The sequence below is a fragment of the Manacus candei genome, unplaced genomic scaffold (assembly GCF_025592945.1).
Source record: "Manacus candei isolate 608988 ecotype Guabito, Panama unplaced genomic scaffold, ASM2559294v1 h1tg000033l, whole genome shotgun sequence".
NCBI lineage: Eukaryota > Metazoa > Chordata > Aves > Passeriformes > Pipridae > Manacus > Manacus candei.
The window spans coordinates 12,181,845-12,202,758 of NW_026138081.1; the positions used below are offsets into that span (position 1 = coordinate 12,181,845).

The window sequence follows — 20,914 nt, forward strand, 5'->3', positions numbered from 1 at the left end:
GGAGCAAGACAAAATTTCAGATTTTACTCTCTATCATACAGGTCTACTACATTTACTTCTATTTCTTGCCCCTCCACTTCTAGAACTTTGCTGTTACCTGGGTGCTGGTTAGAGGTGCAGAGAAAATGAAAGCATAAATTCTGCTGCATCAGAAGCTGTGTAGCTGAGCTGCTTATCAGCTTGCCTCTGGGCACTTCTGCCAGTGTTTCAGACTCCATATGGAACTATTTGTGAAAGAGGGATAGTTCAAGGAAGCTTCAAAGAAAATGAGAATGACAACATTACCGTAGAAAACAGACAAGACAGCAATCCCAGAGATACGTAAGTTTCATCCAGACTGCTATTAATTTTAGCAGGTCAACTTGCAGAGATTGGTTTAGATGGTCAAAATGTTGCAGTTTTTAAGAGCCATCACATGCTAGTCTCCAATTTTCAGAAACATAGGCTGTACATGTAGTATTGAAAATATGTAACAATTTTTTACAACAGCGTAGACTAGGCCACAAGCAGAGAAACTATTCCCTTCCATGAAGAAAGACAGGAAATTGAACCAGGAATTGTTGAGAGCAAAATTTTCTGCCAGTTTGAACAATAAAAGCATAAGTTAATACAGCTAATTCCCAGAGATCTCAGTGCAATCAGGTATCATGTAGGACAGTAGAATTAATTCTGAATTCCCACACTCTTTCCCAGTGTATACCATGTACTATCTGATAAAACGACTGAGCAAAATGAAATTGTGTTATAGGAAATCACAGCTCAGATCGTATCAGTCACAAATCCTATTAGATGATGTCTCCATAACTAAAACACAGTATTGTGTGATGCCCATGATAGGTGTACAAACTATAAGAAAATACTTTCAAATATGGGTTCTTATATAATTTAAATGTAATGACTTCTCTTTAAGAGCTTTCCTCTCTTCTCCAGCAGATGTACGGCTAGAAGTATCTCCAAAAACAAAGCAAAAATATAAGCGTAGAGAAAATTTTACACGTTAAAAGCAGACAATCTATTTCAACTTGAAAAAAATTACATATATGTTTGTGTATGTATATATGTTTCTGTCTACATTTTAACCTTGATGGATGATCTCCAGAAAATCAATTGTAATAAAAGAATGCAAAAAGATTACCTAGTCCACAAAGAAAATTGGCAAGCTAACATTTACAATCATATTTGTTTTAAGTATGGTGTTTTCCAACTAAGGATAAGAATTATGTCACGAGACAACACTGAAACCAATGTAATCAGACAGTAAGGCTTCAATTCCACAAAGGCTATCAGACGTAGAAAGTCTGTTAGGTATGATGAATGCATGCTTCAGCCCACTAAAAACCAGGAGAAATTTAGAGCAAAGATTTGTTCTAGAGATAGGATGATCTCAACCAATCTCAACCCTATATGTCAACTGGATTCTTAATTTCGTGAAAAAGTACATTAATTGGTAGGTGCTTGCACAACATACTTCACAAGTCTTTATCAAAAATTTATAGTCTCCCCCAGTGGAATTCTTTTGTGCAATAAAACCAGTTTTTGAAATAAAACCTAAATACAACCTAACCACAAAGGAAACCATGAGAAGTTGTAAGACAATTTTCATACCAACTTTAATAAAAGCTCTTTGCAAAGATCACATTTGCCCCATTTTAATATCAGTTGCAAACTCATCTTTTTATAACTGTTATATCAAACTCCAAGTGTTCCACAATGTGAAAACAAGAAAGAACATAACTATTGTGATCTAACTATCTATGTTTCCATCTCAATAAGAGCAATGCTCAGTGAAAACTAGAGTGGGACTGGAAAAAAACAAACATACCAAAAGACCAGTGTCAGTCATTCCTTTTCACTTGACAAAAAACAAGCATCAAAATACTGTATATCAAGTGTTAGTAGCCCTTGAAGTTGAAGGAGCAAAAAAAGGGGGTTAAATATTATTGAGAAATAGAGTTTACTTGCAAAACCAGAATATTTTAAAGCTTTTGTTGCTCTTCCATGGCTAAGTAGCATGAAAAACTGCTATAGATCACATCTGAAAACATGTATAAATCACTCCAGTTCTTTTGCAGATTCATTCTATAAATGGCTATTAGTTGTTTCATTTCAGTAATTCCTTGCCCAAGAAACAAAACAGAGTACTTGTGATGAATTCATGTTGCTTCTGAACTACCCTTTAGCACCAGTCTCCTCAAGAAATTCATTCCAACTTCAAATTCTCTCTTCTATCATTTCAGGCTTATTATGCAAATCTTTATTCATTCATCCCTGTACATTGCTGCTGAAGTGAAGACACTGAAAAAATCAGAGATGATGTTTTGTCTAGCCAGAAAGTCCTAGGATACTTCCCAAACCATTTAAACTGAAAACCAGAAAGTAAAGTGTGCAACTGCTCCCTACTGTGAGACAGAGGAGGAGGAAGGAAACAAAAATTTGAAGCACAGGTGTAGTATTAGTGCACATTTATCAATGAGGAAAAGTAATTAGGTTACTGGTAATCCACAAAGTATCAGTCAGATCTCTTCACCAAGATCTCTTCACCACGTTAGATAGCTAGAACAGAACCATGTATCAGCAATGGAATTTCACTGGGATTTCGCCTTGTAAATAAGGCTGACAGTACGTGAAATGTATGGATTGCATGTTTAAATATTCTTAATATGCAGACAGAAATAAATTCATAAAGACAAGAGAAAGGCAGACCTTATGATTTTATCCTATTACTTTTACTATCAAAACACACAACTATATCCTTAACAAAAGCAAGAAGATGTGAGAGGAAGCTTTAGAAAAACATACTTCAGTCAACAGAATCACATTTTCCAATGATGTTCAGGGATGCTTTGAACCCAATGACAATGACTACTGCAAACCATCTATAATCCAAGAAAACTCACTCCAGACAGAGACTATTACTAGTATTATTATTGGAGCATTATTAGTATTAAAATATCTTCTATTTTAATTTAATTTTATTGGAGTTACAGATAACATAAGTAATTTATGCATCATCCGAATTTAGGGAGTTATTGTTGGTTTGTTTCATTGTGAATGTTTAAGGGGTTTGCTTACTTGTTTTCATTTCATTTGCTTGTTTTTTACAGACTGTAGTTGTTTCCTGATTTTATACTTTGAAATTAGTGTTTACGCTGCCCATAACATCAAGTGCATTCTCCATAGATGGAGAACACTATCCTGAAATGATGATTTTATGTTTTTAGTAAAATGGACAGCAAGAGAAGTAATGCACACTTTAACAGATGACTAATGTCAGTTTTTAAACTTTATTATGCAAAACCCCCTAGTGTTAACATCTCTAAAGCAAAATTGCATCTCTAGGAGCTGTAATGCCAAGGCTACTTTATCACCTGTGTTTCTGGTGGCGTGTCTTGCTGCCAGCAGGCTCCACCAAAATGGTTCATTTGTGTGAAGACACTAAAGAGAAAGGAGACCCCTGACGGCTGCTGTGGTATTTGCACACTCTCTGTACACAGAATGAAGTTGGCAACAGAATTCAAGTGTGAAAGACATCTACTTCTTAATTTGAGAGTCTATTTTCTCTACACGTATCAGTATTAACATACACCATGCAACTCTTAGCACTGCCTAAGTAGAAGTAACTAGAGTGTTTTAGGCTACACCCTGAAAAATCATGTCTTGGCTCACTTTTTACAAGGACCACACAAAAGATGACTTTGTCACTAAAGTTGGGTAAGGGAATTTCAGAAACATGACTTCACAATTCTTGCAGAAATTTGACTGCAGAAATTCCATGCGTCTTTAAAAGTCACCTGAGATCAGACAGTTAACTTTTTCCTTTCATACCTCGCTCTTACTTCCTCTATGTTTTTCCTGATGAGGAACTGAGGCGATAATCAGAGCATCTTCCTACCTTACAACAATATATGCTCAGGTACAATAAGATGTCAAGGATGAAATATCCTAGATACAAGTGTACCATATATGTTAATATCTTCTTTGCTGACCTGAAAATATAATCTATATATTCCAACCACCAAAGGAACAATGTGCTTGAATCCTAGCCCCTAATCTGACAGCAAAACTTCACAGTTTGTGAAAATTCTCATATGGCTAAAAGTCCTCATTGCTGAGCTTGCTCTTTCTGTGTAAGGTCTAGAATTAGAGCAACTTATGATGATAGTGTCCATAATAACAAGGCCAATAAATAGGAACTAGCATCAATTGGAGCTGGAGTAAACTAGGAGACATTTCCTGTATACCCAGTTGATACAGGCTTCATTCACAAGTTTGGACAGTTCATGGTCTCTGCTCTTCTCTTATTTTACCAAATAAGTAAAACATCCCCCTCAGAGGAATGATATTTAAAACCTTTTGGACTTAATGCTTCTCTCGCATTCTAAGCAATTAAAACTTACTACAAACCAAAGCTTCTTTTGAGATAAAGACAAGACTCTTGAACTTCTTTGATGCAATTTAAATACCATGTAGAAAAAAGAAACAAATATACACTGTTATTTCATCCGAAATATGTTAATAGATGTGAGTAGACAGTACATTCAAATTCAAGGAGAGCTTCTGTCCCATTGGAAAATTATGGTGAATGCAGATGTTTAGCATAAGGAAAGAATAGGGTCAAATAATCAAAATATTAACATGAGAGTACAGTGGATGTTTCTGCATTCCAACAGCTTTCAGAGCAAGGCCGGTATATGAACCTACACTCCAACTGTAAATAAAAGGAAAATAATTTTAACACAGTACATTATTTTACCTGTCTTTGCATTTCTTCAATCTGTCGCTGGGGGATACTTTGCAGAATACTATACATTTCAGGCATCTTTTCTTCAGGGATGACAACAGAGGCCCTATAAGCAAAAAACAGAAAACAAATGGCAAGAGGAGAAGAAAGAAATTCTACACTAAAAGATGCCAACTGCTCCTCTAACCCCGAATTTTTTACTATTTTAATAAGACATATTCAAAAGACATGAGCAGAAAGAAGCAGTCTTCTGTCAGTGTAATGACTTACTCTGTAGCAGTTCCTCCACACCACCAGCCAGTTTGCCCACAGATAATGTCGCCAAAGTCTGTAGACTGATCTGTCCAGACAATGTAATAACTATGGAAGGGACAGAGACCCAGAAATCCTGAATTCTCATCTTTGGAGATGATGACAGCTACTGAGTTGCTGTCAGCAGAGATTTTTGGATTGACAAAACAGTAATAGCATATACAGTGTAAAACTAGTAATTTTCACACATACTATCCCAAGATCACATAACTGGGCATAGGGCACACATAGAAAAATAATCCAAGCTCCTTACACAGTGTACTCAGCTACAAAATAATTATACCTTTCCATCTCAGATCAATTTGGGAATCATGATGCAATATAGAGAATTTACATTTCTCTGATGCAATCTTTAGTATATACTTTTAAGAGCCTGAATGGAGACCAGTCCTCATTGAATTCAAGCACAAGATAACAAAGCAAAACTGTTTCAGAAAAAATATGACTGGCTACAGGATAATCAAATGCTCTGTTATATCTGTCTCATTTATTTTCCTCTCCTATTTTTGATACACAATATATCAAGGGTAAATACTGTGTGTATCTTACTCTGTTTTCTACTCCATGTAGCCCCCAGTACACTTATCACACAGATTTTACTCAAATCACTGAAGGTAATGAAGTATCTAATGCAGCAGTATGATATACAACAGTGAGGGTACAGACCTCTTCCAGTCCAGAACCTCAGAGAAAGGTAAAATGTAGGAGTCAGCAATGATGACTGGGACACAGCCAGCTTGAAGAACATCACTCAGCACAGCCTGCCCCAGGCGGGCTCCCCGTAGAACAACACAGAACGTAGACTCCTGTCAACAAAAGCGTCCAACACACAAATGAGTTAAAAAAAAGAAATGTCAGATTTGCATTGTGTGTGTGTATATATGCATTATGTTTTCCTGTTCTTCCCCTCATAAAAAAAACAAGACAAAAGGAAAACTGTCTTGCTCTTTGCAACCAATATATTCTGTATTATTAGCTAATTAAAAATAATTATACAACTAATAATAAAAAAATCATAAGTAGAGGGATGAGAAATCAGCTAGTGGATCGATTCTATTTATTTTAATGGCCAAACTGCAAGAATTCTAATTGAGAGAACTCAAAGAGAAAAAGTTTAAAACATTTTGAAACTGTAGCATAATGAGATGAGCAACAATTAGTATGAACTTATTTGAGTACAAACTGTACAAAGCCAACTTAATTTTCTTCTGTTATAAGGTAATGTAGTTCTATGGACAGCAGGGAAGTGACGGACTTCATATCTCAATTTTAAAATTCATTTGACATTTTTGATAGCATTTTCAGAGACAAAATAAGAAATCTGGGGCTAAATAAGGTCCTTATAGGCTTTACAGTTACATAAATTACAGTCAGAGAACTCCAATAAAGAAGTTAGCAGTGGTTCACAAGTAAAAACAGTGATGGACCAAGTAATCTATCCTAAGTACAACAGCATTCCATGTGTCCTTTAGTTAACTGAGTAGCAGAATTAAGACCACACTTATTAGATCTGACGACACCTATGATTTTGTAGGATTAGCTGGTATTAAGGATAGCAGGATTAGACTTTGACATTATAGGGATAAATCAGCTAAAAAGTACTGATACGTGTAGGATTCAACACTTAGAAATAACAAACTGCACAAACATAAAGCATGAAGTAACTGGCTAGGATTTGCACTTTGCAGAAGAGGACATTAACTACAAAAGAAAAGGCAAAGAAAGGATATCCATGTGATAGCAATGTTGTACTGTCGAAAAAACAAACCAATCCACCCCTAGTAGCATTACAACACAAAAAGAAGAACAATTCGCGAAACCTGAATGATTCACTCACTCTTCTCAGTAACTAAAGACCTCAGACAGAGTAGTGTTCAGTCTTGGGCAATGCACTTATAGTGGTAGGCAAAGGATGGCTACTTACCTTGTAAGTATGATCTACAAGGAAGAATTGACTACGTCAATACTACTTATTCTGAAGGGGTGAGGACAGGAAGAAGGGAGCTTCAAAGACAAAAAAATCCACCTACTCACATCCATGACACACAAGACAAAATGCCATGAGTTTAAACTGCAGCAGAGAAGACTTCTTGACTATGCCACACTCACCTGTATATAGGGACTTTAGTTCTCACTGCCACTGAGGAATCTTGCTACAGATTCAAGATTGCAAAATAAATGCTAGTAGAGTTCGGCTACACAACAAGGAAAAATCCTAAGTCAGTACTATCCCTAAGTTTAAGAAAGAAAAATTTTAAAGTTGATACAGGGGCTCCCACAGATAAGAAAACATCTTTCCAGCTTGTATTCCGTGGCCTGAAGAAAAGGAGCCAGAAGCCTCAGTAGGGCAGCAAAACATCAAAATGGAACTAGGAAATACAAGGGGGTTTGCTGGCTCTTCACTTGTTTCCTACTGCAATCGGAAGACCTATGTTCATACCCATAGACTACTAAAAGCCTCAAAAATCTCATCTAAGAGAAGATTGCAAACAGGAAGCATTAACAACACAGAAGCCCAAGAGCCTGTCCAGTAGGAAGTCTGTAAAGGCAGTGCTGGAAAGGATGAACCGTGATCAAAGTCCCCCTTCCCCCACTCTTAGACAGGTAGAGAAGGAAAAGAAGGGTGTGGGGAATGGAAGGAGCTGAGAGAATGAACAAGCATTTTAACCATTGACTCACTAGATCACACAGCAGCAGGTGGAAAAGAATCTAGTAAGGTCTGGGAGAGAAAAAAAAAGCACAGATGTGGACACACATGCTCATCTGCCCAGATAACCATTTTTCCTGTCTAGACAAAGGTTACTATAAATATATCTCCTCACATCACCGCTGTTATCAGCCAGACATTCCAAAGGGAAATGCAGGGCTCTACAAAGGAAAGTATTTTAACAATCTCGGCATGCGCCAGCTCTCTTCTGAGTTACAAAATCATACATAGCAAGATATAGATTCCCTGACTTGCTGTCCTTTAGCAATCCAGTTTGTATTTAAAGAAATAAAGCAAACAAGTTTGGTTTTTTTCTTTACTCCAAGTTTAGGACTCCGGGTGACCCTTTCCTCCATCTCCTCCTCCACCACGAGGAATTTTAAACATATTTCCTACAAAACATAACAGGGGGGGTGGAAACTTTGCCTTCCCTCAGCTTGTTTGTTATTTTTCCATCATTTGCTGAAGTTCAAAGACGGATTATATGCTGGTGGCCACAGACAGAGCACAGTGGCCTATGGCATAACTCGCTTTACCACACTGCATGCCAAAACACCTCTCTGTTAGTGAATTGCCAAGAGACACAGGGGTCTGAGAACACTATCTAGTTTTATCTTCAGTGACACATCAAAAGGCCTCTAGAAGTTGAGTCAAGGCCATGAAACACATTTCACCTAGATGTTTTCATAGCTGCATGCTGACAAGTCTTGTAGCTCAGTCTGTCATATCTATACAGATAGTTCTGTACGATTTAACTACTAAACTACATACACAAAGTGTAATCTAACTCTCCTTAAATGTAACACTTTTTTTGGCCAAATACATCCACACATATGCTCTTTAAAGTTCATTTAACCTATCCAGTTGACAAAGCCATCTTTTGCTCCAAGCTTCATCTCACAAGGCCTGGACTGTCACATGTGACAAATCAATTCCAAATTCATGCCTGCTGAAGGGCCTTTTACCAGCTATTTTGGAAGCTGTAGATTCCAATGTTCCTCCCCAGTTTTGAAGTCAGCAGTTTTATCTGGCCTCCAAAAGTTTCTCCTCACATTACTGCTGGATTTGGCAGTACCTTCGTGTAATTTTTTATGTTTACATAACATTGTCTTGTGTTACTAGACCACCATGACCAATCTCAAGACGTTGTTATACACAAGCAGTGTTTTCAAATTGCAGCACAGTCTACATATCAGTTTGATTATATAGTTTTTGGCCCTTTTAAAAATAAGGATAAAGTTAGGATATAATATTCAAGCTTACATAACAAATTATGCAGTTTCAAAACATAGTCAGCAAGTTAATTAAATACAAGGAAGTACCCTACCAGTGCTAAACAGGAAGAGCACTACAGCTAAGACAGACCCCAAGGTGAAGAGACGTTTGCAGAGAGACAGCCTTACCTGAAGCACCTGAGGATAATCAAAGACTTGACTCTTGTAACAGCGTTTGCGAACAGCAGGGACCCCATCTGACAGATTTGTACATTTGTCTAGGATCAACACTGATTCCCCATTCTCAGCCTGAAGAGCTTCCAGCTCAGACTGGTATTCTGGGTGCAGAGCCATTTGAGATGACAGAATGAAATACCTGCGAGGACTGAAAAACCACAGCAAGGTTAGCTAGCAGCACTGGGAGGTTACTTCCAAGATGCCCTAGAACACATTTCCTTCCATCCTGGAAAAGTAGAGCAGGATTAACTAAACGTGGACACACTGCCAAGACCATATTTTCAGACAAGGCTGGAAAGGGTAATGGTGCAATATAATTGAATCTGGGATAGTAAGATAGTTATTTACAACTCTGAATAAATTTGTACTTGGAAAAAATGCTTATTACATTAGAATAGGCACTCACATTATAACCTCTATTACAAACTGAAATAAACATTATTTAGCTACATATTAAAATAGCCTGCTACTGATGCCAGGATTGTTTGTACTTTTGTTTGGTGCTAAAACAAAGTAGATAGGACACTGAATGCTGCTGCTAGTTTCTCCTCCCATATATTTTCTCATGAATTTTGACTGAAAAAAGATGCTGAACTGGCAACTCAGTATTTAGTACTTAGCTTATTTAGTGTCAATATGGTGACAGAAGCAATAGGACAAGCTCATCTTTTTTAACTGTGATTCAGTTCTGTCCCTTCTGGGCAATATAAAGGTAAAATTTCCAGGGAAGAATTGAGGGCCTGTTATCCCATACACTCTCAAGTTCCACCATGTTCCAAAACTATGAATATTTAAAATGTGCCTTGACATTGAAGTGCTTAAAAACACTAATTAACACTGGAGGTGAACCACACAGGAATACAGGCTCAAATTAGGTGCTTGTTGCTCTAAAAAGCTATATTAATATTGGAAAATAGCATGTCATTTAATTGTTATATTGGTCTACTTGAGTTTCCTTTTTAAACAGGTCAGCTAAGTCAGACTGCTCTACCACTCCCCACTGAAAGGAACACACAGAGAGTGACTGCCCTCATGCTGCCAAAAGAACACAGAAAGCAGAGGCTTGCACTTAGGATTCCAGTTTTACTCCATGTGATGCTATCTTTAATTTACAGCTCTGAAAGCACATACAAACACAGACACTTTATAAAGTCAGACCTCTCCTGCTGCTCTTCTCACCTCTTCTACTCATTTTCATGCTGGTCACTTTAGTTGCTCCAATTAACAGATGAGACTTGCATAATATTTTTTTAAACATTCTTTTTCCCAAGCTTCCAGCTGCTACCAATTTGCTACCAGCAGCTCTACAGAATATATATTTCTAGCAGAAGTGGATTTTAAGCAATCCAATTAAAAAGACAAACACTCTTCAGTTCAGCTCGATAAAAGGCCTTAAAAAAAAAGGAAATAATGATGCAGATGAGTGAGAATAAATGCCTAATATCAGCTAAAAAATATGTAGGTTTGTTTGTATGTTCAAAACCAAATTTTGCCTTGAAACTGTCCTTGTTCTATGACACTCATAATCTAGCTATCAAATCTTGCAACAAAAGAAAATACATCCTATCTCCCAAGAAATAACACAGTAGCATAGTAGAATGTAATAGTTCATCCCAAGTAAGCCTAAATTCTGAGGTGTGTCCTTGCCACACGACTCCCGCACAAAGCAATTAAGCTGAGATGCGTCTCACTAGCAACGCTAACTGGCCACTAGATGGCACTCCGTAGAGCAGTTTTCTCTTCACCACCAAAAAAAAAAAGTTGAGAAAACGAAAGCTGCTACACCTTCACTGAACACAAGACTTGTTTTCTCTTATCAGACCCAAAATCAGACATAGCGTTTAGCTGACTACATGGACACGAACAATATGACTATATCTGTCTTTACAGTTGGTTCTATACATGCTGAAGCCTATAATCATGTTCATGCTTTCCAGACAGAAACATAAAGTGTTTTCACTCTGTGTCAGAACGTAGTAATACTTGAGACCTGTGAAGAATCAATTGGGATGCAACCAGATGCCCCTACGCTGGTCTGGTCCAGGAGCACAAAGGGTGTGAGCAAAGTAAACCACCACTGCACAAGGTTGTTCTAATTGACTGCAGTATTGTACTTGGGAGCAGCCCAGAGGAAGAGCAAGAGCATTGCCCTTACCAGAAAAGACAACTTAAACCAAAGACCAACAACTTTTGTGTCTGACAGAGGCTGTGCCCTTTCAATCACAGTTTTCAACTTTGAAAATTCATATTCTCTACAGAATGCTGTCAGAAGAAAAGAGCCTAAAGTTTCTGCATTTCTAAACCTGATCTTCACGAGAGGAAACATCATTGATCCCCATTGCCTCAATCGACAGCACTTTTAAACCGTAGCAGAGTAAAACCCTGTTACAGTGAAACACTTTCAGCTCTGTAATTAAAAGATTTATGAAATGTTAAAAGAGCAGCCTTCCATAATCAATTAAAACATGTCTTTCAGACTTCTACTTCCTCTTGTTCTGAAGACATGAATGGATTAGAGAAACCACCATTTTCTAGGGTAGCTCATTTCAATGACTAATTACATTCTCTGATAAAATTAGTGCTTTATTTCCCAATTGTCTTGCTTTACTTCCAACTACAAGGTTTGGGGAGGAGGGGGTTGTGTTGTTTGTGTTTATGTCTTACTCCACTATTTTAAAAAAGAAACAAATAAAAACAATATTCCAAGCTCTGGATGTATGCATTCCCATAATCAAATCAGTTCTCATTTTTCTTTTTCATGAGATAACCACAGGTTAGGCACAAAGAGTTATAGTGAATGGGGTAACATCAGATGGGCATCCAGTCACTAGTGGGGTTCTGCAGGGCTTCATTCTCAGCCCAGTTCTCTTCAACATCTTTGTTAACGACCTTGATGCAGGACTGTAAAGAATACTAAGTTTGCCAATGACACTAAATTGGGAGGAGCTGTTGACTCCCTTGAAGGCAGAGGCCCTGCAGAGAGACCTCGACAAATTAAGAGGGCTGAGCAATCACCAACCATATGAAGTTTAACAAAGTGCCAGATTCTGCACAAGGAAGGGAGCAACCCTGGATGTACGTAGAGACCGGGGAACAGAAGGCTGGAGAGCAGTGATGTGGAAAGGGACCTGGGGGTCCTGGCTGATGCAAGTTCAATATGGTCAGCAGTGCCCTGGCAGCTAGGAGGGCCAACCATGTCCTGGGGGCATCAGGCACTGCCTTGTTGAAGCAGGTTATTGTCCCGCTCTACTCTGTGCTGGTGCGGCCTCACCTCAAGTCCTCTGTGCAGTTTAGGGCACCACAATAAAAGAAAGATATAAAGCTACTATAGAGAGTGCAAAGGAGAGATATGAAGGTCAAGGGCCTAGTTGGGAAGCCATATGAGGAGCGGCTGAGGTCACTTTGCTTGTTCAGCCTGAGAACAGGAGACTGAGGGGAGACCTCATAGCTGTCTGCAGCTTCCTCACGAGGGGAAGCAGAGGGACAGGCACTGATCTCTTTTCTGTGGTGATCAGTGACAGGACTCGAGGGAGTTGTATCAGTGGAAGTTTAGGTTGGATAATAGGAAAAGGTTCTTCACTCAGAGGGTGACTGGGGACTGGAACAGGCTCCCCAGAGATGTGGTCATGGCACAAAGCCTGACAGAGTTCAAGAAGTGTTTGAACAACACTCTCAGGCACATGGTGGGATTCTTGAGGTTGTCCTGTGCAGGGGCAGGAGTTGGATTTGTGGGTGGGTCCCTTCCAACTTAGGACATTCTATCTCTTTAAAGTCACAACGCACGTATAGCACACTTTTATCATTGCAATAGTGTATTTTGTCATTACTTTGCCTTTAAGTATCCTTAAATAAACTGTCTGAAGTGATAATTTATTAGGGAATCTATACTGCTTTGAATTAATGCCCTGATTTACTTATACTTCAAAGAAATCAAATATATTAGCAACTACTTATATTTATATCCAAAATATCTCGTCAGCTCACTGGAAATATTGAATCTAATTCTATCAGAAACACTGTCATGCTGTCATATTTTACAGTCCAGTTTCTGGTGTGAGAAAAACAGAATCACTCAAAAAAAAATCCTCAGTTCATAGCTATATTGGCAGAGGAGCCAAGACTATTAGCATTGGAACCACCAGTTATAAAGTTAGTAGCTATATTTATATTTTATCATCATCAATACCAAACATGCTATTGAATATACTTTGCCAATTTCATGGTGATTACTTTACCCTGGTCCTCTTTCTGGCAGATCTACTTCTGCCGACAAGGGGCTGTAAACAGGAATACTGACGTCGTAGCCTTGCCGGTAAGTCCATGTGGAGAAGCCTCCACCAGCCAACAGAGCTCTGGAAAATAAAAGAAAGCAACTTTGAACAGAGAATCTGTAACATTCAGACTCCAGTAATTCACTGCTTGTGAATACCAGAGAAAGAAGATGCATGCTCTGAAGTAAGTTTTTCCCTCAACTTTAGTCAGTGGCATATTTTCACGTTGTTTTTAGGTTCACTTTAGTTTTCATGATCTGAGCATACTGCTAGATTGGAACTAGTCACCAACAGAATGCTTACATTTGTGTATGATCACTGAGGAATGGACTATTTTTGTTTTAATATAGGGAAATTTAATATATTGCTGTCATTATGATAATTTTGCAATTAGTGAGCTTACCTGTCCTAAGTCAATTTTAACTTAAAGAAATACAATCTGAATTATTTATACTAGTTAAGATATTCCTTGATGCCTGCACTAAAATAGGGTATGGCACAACTTCCAAAATGTTAGAGACATGCTACACTTTGGATTCAAATGATGTACAGTAAGATAGTAATTTGGCATTTTATAGCAACTCTGGACTTCTCAGGCTGCAAAATACAACAGAGTTATTTGCCACTGTATTTTCAAAGTTATCATACAAGCTAGTGAAATTTATTTCATTTTTATATTACACAAAAAATTCTATAAACAGGAAACAAAAGAACAAGAAATCTGCATGTTATGAAATTAAGTTCCAGCAGCTGGGGACATTATGTGCTAGAGAGCATGGAAGTCACCAAGGACTGATAAATTAAAATGCAATTCAACCTTCCAACAGGATGACCCTCATTGTGCCTTTTCCCAGATGGAACAATCTTTTGCCACCCAGAAGTGCAGAAGACAACAAAGTGTACAGAAGAAAGCAATATATCATTTACAATTCCAGAAATTGTTACTATATACTATCACAAATCAAGCCTTACTATCACCAGCCTGCATCCTGTCACAGTTCAGATCGGAGCACCCACACATCTCATCAGTAATCAGAACAGACACATAGGAACAAAAAGTTAAGATGAGACTGGAAGAGGCACTGACAATCCATTAGCTGATATTCTTGTTTTCAGATATCACTGAATGAAATCCTTAGTATGGTGTCTGGAAAACCAGTTTTTCCACAACTATTAGACAACAGATTATCATTATACCTAATTATCACCAAGACCCATCATCTTTTCCCATCTCAACAAGACACCCTGGATGAACACCAGTATGTTCTGCCTGGTCTAATCCCCATCAGATGTCCCACAGGATACTTCACTTCCTGTTCTGACTGGCAACACGGTTGTTCAGTGTTCAAATATCATGATCACGCTTTGCCATAAATGTGACTGATTTCACTCAAGTAGTCAAGGCAAACACTCTTTGAAGATCCCAGGCTCTGGATTAGAGGTTCTGGATTGGAGATGCATTTCAGCTTGGTAACTACAAAATCAAAACAACTTGCCCTTTATTACTCTTCATTCAGAACACAAACAATGATAGGAGCAAAAATCAACTTGAAAATAGGATGATAAACCAAGTACATGCTGAGTTAGAATTTATATTCCAAATCAAGTGATTATTTTTAATTCTCTTCCAATGCTCCCCCATCTCCCTGCCTTTGGTGACATGTACTGCTAGAATTAGGTCTCACCCTTGAAGCTGCATGTTCCATGTCTTATCCATACTAATTCAGTCACAAGCAGGGAGAAAAAAAATTGGCTTGGGTGTTGCTGTTCTTGCACTCTATATCCCCCTCCTCTTTTTTACCCCCCAGCCCCCAACTGGGAAACCAGAATCAGATTGTTTTAATTGGATCCGGTGAAAACATGACAGCACCTCATCAGCCTTGAGAAAGCAGGTGTGTGTCATGCAGACTTCTACCTAAATAAACCCACAGGGAACCAACACCAGTTAAGTAACTCCATGCGGATTTTCATTTTACAGTGCAGTAAGGGAGTAGGAATATTAACTCCTAATGTACTCAAGACAAATAACCTTTAAATTGCACCGATAAGTGAGGAATGAGCCTGTTCCTGAGCAACTTTTCACCACTTTTCAAATAGTGATCCTTCTCTCTCTGCATGAAGTGTGCCAGCTGGCCTCTACTCTAAAAGTTTCTGCCCAGCTGCCAACAGCAGCAGCTTTCTGCCAACTGAAATCCAATTCACAAACTGTAGCAGAAATAAATAAAAAGTATCTTAGTTTGTATGTTCAATTCTACAGCTACAGATTAGTTTTGCAAAAGAAATCCTTTCAACATCATTATTGTACCAAATTCAACAGCACTAATTAACAAATAATATAGAGCTTATGTTTTAAGTTTCATAGCAGGAGATTACATGCATTATGAAAGCTAATACCAGCAACATAGTCTCCATGCCCACAAGGCAGACTTCCACCTTTGAAATTATAGGATAAAGCCCTTTTGTACTGTCTTTGGAAATTCGATGTAACAATTTAATAAACAAACAACCCCTTAGTGAAGTACCTTAGATAAGAACGATTCCAGATGTAAAATTATCATAGAACTCTATTCCCCTTTGTGTATAAGGTCTTACTTTACCTGGATTAATATTCTGCAGAAAATCAGCAGAACACAAATCTACCAAACCTCATGATCCACTGTCATTCAGCTGTTTATGACCTTTGATACATGCTGACTGTAGAAGGCAGGCCACACTCCCTGTGCAAACCTCGCAAATACTACATATGTATTTCACAAAATTCCACAAATGCAGTCTTTCTAGAGTTGTCTCGGTACAGTTCAGACAAGTCATTGAAAAACACCTGAACTCTACCAACATACGTTTAATTTGGCCGGCAGCCTCTCCTCCTGTGATGCTACAAATAACTGTCTTTCACACTTGGTTAAGTACCCATCCTGTAGCACCTGGAGACATTCTCAAATACAGAAAACACACTCAGTCACTTGTTCAGTTAGACTTGAACTAAGAACTCCAGAGGTCTCCAATATCATACTGAAAGCTCATATTGCATCACTCAGGCCTTTCTAGGACTAGGTCCACACTAGTCTGTGACTTCTTTCACAGCTCTCTTGCCTTCACACCTGTGACCTGTGTTACAGGTTCTGTAGATGGAATACTCTAACTGTTGGCTGCCTACAAAAAGGAGTTTCCACTTTTTTGCTGTCCCAAGTGCTGTTATTGCCTCTCTCACATATTACAGCTCATGATCATACAGCTGCAGGGTGAGTCAATTTGGCAAGTTACAACAACAGCTGTATGCCAAAAAAAGATTTTAGCTTTTTACTTAAATTACTGAGCTTTCCATGATAGTATGAAAAACACTTAGGACAAACACCTACCAAAATAATACATTTCCTGCATACTAAACCATATATAAACGGAGATTTGAGATGAAAAGAGTAAAAAAACCAAAAAAGTTTTGCAGTAGATCTACTGCATTCTCTTAATAAATCCACTTCTTCAATAGACACATGCATCCACAAAAAAGCAGTCCATCCCATTAAACAGAGCATTCTCAAATGAAAATTATCCTTAAGAATCATAAATCTAAGATAACAAATGCAAGTATCTACCATGAGATTAACAGGTTTCGTTATGTGAGACTGATGCTTGACTGCCCTCTCCAGGCTAACCCACATACATACAACATATTTCATGCAGAGAAGTAAAAAACTAAATCCTTACTTCACAATGAGCAAGTTTACTCTTTAAACATATCCAGAAAAATATCTGTTCTGGCACTGGGGGATGTTTTAAATTTTCTTTGCTGTAAAGAAATCAAGATAGACTCCACACACAATCATCTCAGCAAAGATCCCATATCTCACGCAAGATTTTATTGAAATTTAGCAGGAGAAAGTTAACCTTGACCTTCAAGAAAGGCACTGGTTACGTGGGAGCTAACTTAGCAGAACTAAGCACACACAAGCTAATACACTAGAAACATATTCAGTAACAGCATCTAAGCTAAATAACTTTGTCTTCCTCTTCATCCTATTTTCTTTGCCTTACAACCTCCTTTCCTCTTCCAAAAGTAAACTATTCTGCAAGTGAAAATGGAGCTCAGAATTTATGCCTTTTAAGTTCCTGACAAATATTTTCAAAACACACTTACCAGAGAATAACTAAGAGCATTTGTCCAATTACTAATACAGATTAATTATTAAGATAACAAACACAATTGAAATTCATCATAGTTTTGTCAAGCAGAGAAGCTGCTTTAAAATGCACTGAAGTACCTGACTTCTATCAGAAAACTGCAGCTACAATCATCTTAGAACTTCTAATTTGCATCAAATGGGACATTCTGTAAAGCATTCAGGTTCAGTAACACACCAGATCTAGGTCTAATCTCAAGATTCTCCAACCTTACAAGTCCAACACTTAAAAGCACACAATTTCAGCCACATCCTAAATAAAATTAAGGATGGGGATAAACTTTCAGATTTCAGAAGTAAACACCTGTTTTATACAAAGCAGGGACCTCTTTACTTCCCTTTTTAAGAAGAAAGAAAGTCATATTACAGCTTCGTAGAGGTTAAGGAGCATATTCTTTGATATCAACTGCCCTTCTGAGCTTGTTGCTTCTTCAGTGGCATTTAAACCCAGATCTGTGCACTCAAACACAGCACAACGCGTACCTATCTCTAGGAACATCTAGGGCAGTGTTATAATCTGGTGGCCCTCCAGGCAGCATATTGAAGAGCAGGTGATTTGTGCCCCGATCCCACCTACAGCAAAAGAAGAAACAGACAGTAATTAGAAAGGTGTTCTCTGCATATAGACAAATTCTGTCAAAGCCTAGCTCTGGCATGAACACACTGCATCCTCCCCTTCTGCATTAACCTTAGTTTTTTCCACTTTGTGTTCTTTAAATTGACACATTGAAGTTTCAGCATGTACCTGGATAATTGTGCCAAAGCCTGAGCTGTCTCCTTGATACGGAGCACATTCTGATTGAGGACATCTATGGATGGCACAAAAAGGCAGGCCCGGTTGACATCGTCAGTGTAGAATTCACTGTCAGAGATGGCCGTTAGCAGCTCATTGTATTCCCTGGAAATGGTGTTGCTCACTGCCGCCCCAAATTCATCCACATACTTTTTCAGTGAGTAGATGTACACCTTGATTTTGTTTTTGGGATTGAAGCCACATCTATAGACGTCGAAGCAGGTGTGCATCCTACAGCTGAGGTCTCCCCGCTCAGGAATGGGGCTATCAGCAGGAAGTTTGACCACAGGCACATCATGGACACTGCGTTTTTCAACAGTCCAGTCACTGGATGACTCAATGGAGTGAGGCCAGAACTGAAACATTCCTGTGGCAATTAGGCCAAGCAGAACTATAGAAAAGAGAGTGATATAATAGATGCGATGCTTGGTTTTCATCCTTGGGATGAGGGCTGGACCCCGAGTGTTATATTTGGCCGACGCACACATAATGGAATCAATTATCTCTTGTCTCTACAAAATAGAGAGAGAGGTTTTAGGATGAACTCTAGAAGAGATACATAGTTACCAAAATGCAGAGAAACATCCAGTTAGCCCTTTCATGGAAGGTTCCTCATCTCAGCAGACTGCAGTAAACTTTCCTCAAATGCTCACGTCCAACTAGAATGTAAGATGCCAACCAGGACTGCCACCAGATCATCCAGGACAAATTGAGGATGATCTGCTGGGCCTGGTTGTAACAAAATGATGTTGGCCAGTTAACAATCACAAGTCAGAAAAAGGCATGGCTTGGACAGTGAGGGGAGGAGGAAATCTCAGACACAGCAGAGCGCTGAGACCCAATAGGTCCCACTCCACATACAACCAAGTGTATTGATAGTGAATACTAATAAAAAACCAAAACACTTATCTACAGAAGACAAACAACTTGGATGCCCTGCAAAAGACTTACAAAAGGGCATCACACAGAATGTAGGATCATGATACCATCTCTAAGGTAAAGGTGCTTTCAAACTGAATTTCATAGCAGCCCCACAATATCTGACTAGAATGATGGTAACTACTTCTGGCAAGAAAAAGGAATTAATTTGTCATCTTTGTCAATATGCCTTTTGGGGCAAAAAAGTGTTCTATGAGCTGCCAGTGCAGCCACATTAAGAAAAACATTTAAATAATAGTTCACCATATTCTGTACTACAGTTGTAATGAAAAACATGATGCAATCTCAAGTATCACAAACAACTGTCACACAAATATTGTCATCTTTGATAGTTCTTACAAGTTTTTACACACAGAATTGTGGTTCCTGCATAAGGCAATTTACATTAACTACAGACTGGAGAATTGGCAAAAAAAAAAAAAACTTGTTTAGGTTTCTGACTAAAACTTCCATAACAAATAAATTCAAACTGAATTCTCCACAGTGAGAGCCTTTTAAAAGTAGTAAGTATGTTTTCCAGAAAAAGAATGTGAATGGTATAATTATGTGTTTTCCTTTAGGACAAATGGGATGTTTTCTTGCTTTGTAAGCTACCGAGAAATTCTGACAAGTCAACTGTCCAGCAGACAACAAGTATGAATAAAATAAGTAACAATGAACAAAAGAAGTATCAGTTTCATTATCAAACAAATGGTCTTTATAACAAATTGGGTTATTTGGAAATTCTTAACAAAAGACTGTTAGGATAGGGTGGGTAACACATGACTGTACTTACACTCAGTAGCACTAAAATAATCTGAGATGATAATAAACATTCCATTTTAACAGCCGCTCTCATCAATTTACATCCACGTTCTGACTCTGGAAGAAGCTTCTAAAGCCTCCTGTACAGGGCGATACCTGTGTGATGCTGTTATCAGGACAGATGCCAGAACGCTACATTACTATCAGTTTTATAATTAGAAACTTTCCTTACGCTTCTGACTCTTAACGTCATTCCTCCTTCCTGACACAGCGCCAGAACCACCTGCGTGATGACAAAGACCGCACATGTGCAGCGAGCATTTCGGTCACCCGGCAAACCTGTCCAGACCTGAGCCCGAGGGGAGGAACCCTCAGCGGAAGGTACCTCTCCATCCATGGACAAGTTCATTCACTCTCACACAGCACACGGTCCACTGGGGAAACAAGGCGTACTCGCACTTGGAATATTGGAAGTAACGGGAACAAGAAACAGCAGAGAGGTGGCAACAACACTACGGGACATCAGGGATGCAGGACGGGACGGGCCGCCCCCCGAGGGACACGCCGGGCGGGCCCAGGCCGGCCCGGGACACCGTCGGCAGGAGCCGGGCCCCCGCCCCGCCGCGGCTCCTTCACCTCCCGCTTTCCTGCCCACCCGCAGGGACAGGAGGCCACCCCCGCCGCCCGCACTCACCTCCGCCCGCAGTCGCCGGGGCCTCCCGGCCGCTCCCGCTCCGAGCGGGGCCCGCCCGCCCCTCCGCTCTGCACCGCCCGGCGC

At 39.0% G+C, this 20,914-nt stretch overlaps 1 protein-coding gene across 1 annotated transcript in view; it reads right to left on the reverse strand.

Moving 5' to 3' along the window:
* The window catches only part of EXT2 (exostosin glycosyltransferase 2), a 73,758-nt gene extending 52,844 nt beyond the window's left edge, over window positions 1–20,914 (reverse strand). The window contains exons 1-7 of the mRNA XM_051791723.1: window positions 20,831–20,914; window positions 18,406–18,965; window positions 18,144–18,233; window positions 13,447–13,563; window positions 9,164–9,359; window positions 5,720–5,859; window positions 4,754–4,847 (exon numbers count right to left, since the gene is read on the reverse strand). Coding sequence (XP_051647683.1) covers window positions 4,754–4,847; window positions 5,720–5,859; window positions 9,164–9,359; window positions 13,447–13,563; window positions 18,144–18,233; window positions 18,406–18,941 — 1,173 coding nt within the window. The 5' untranslated portion in view covers window positions 18,942–18,965; window positions 20,831–20,914. The remainder of the gene's footprint in view (window positions 1–4,753; window positions 4,848–5,719; window positions 5,860–9,163; window positions 9,360–13,446; window positions 13,564–18,143; window positions 18,234–18,405; window positions 18,966–20,830) is intronic.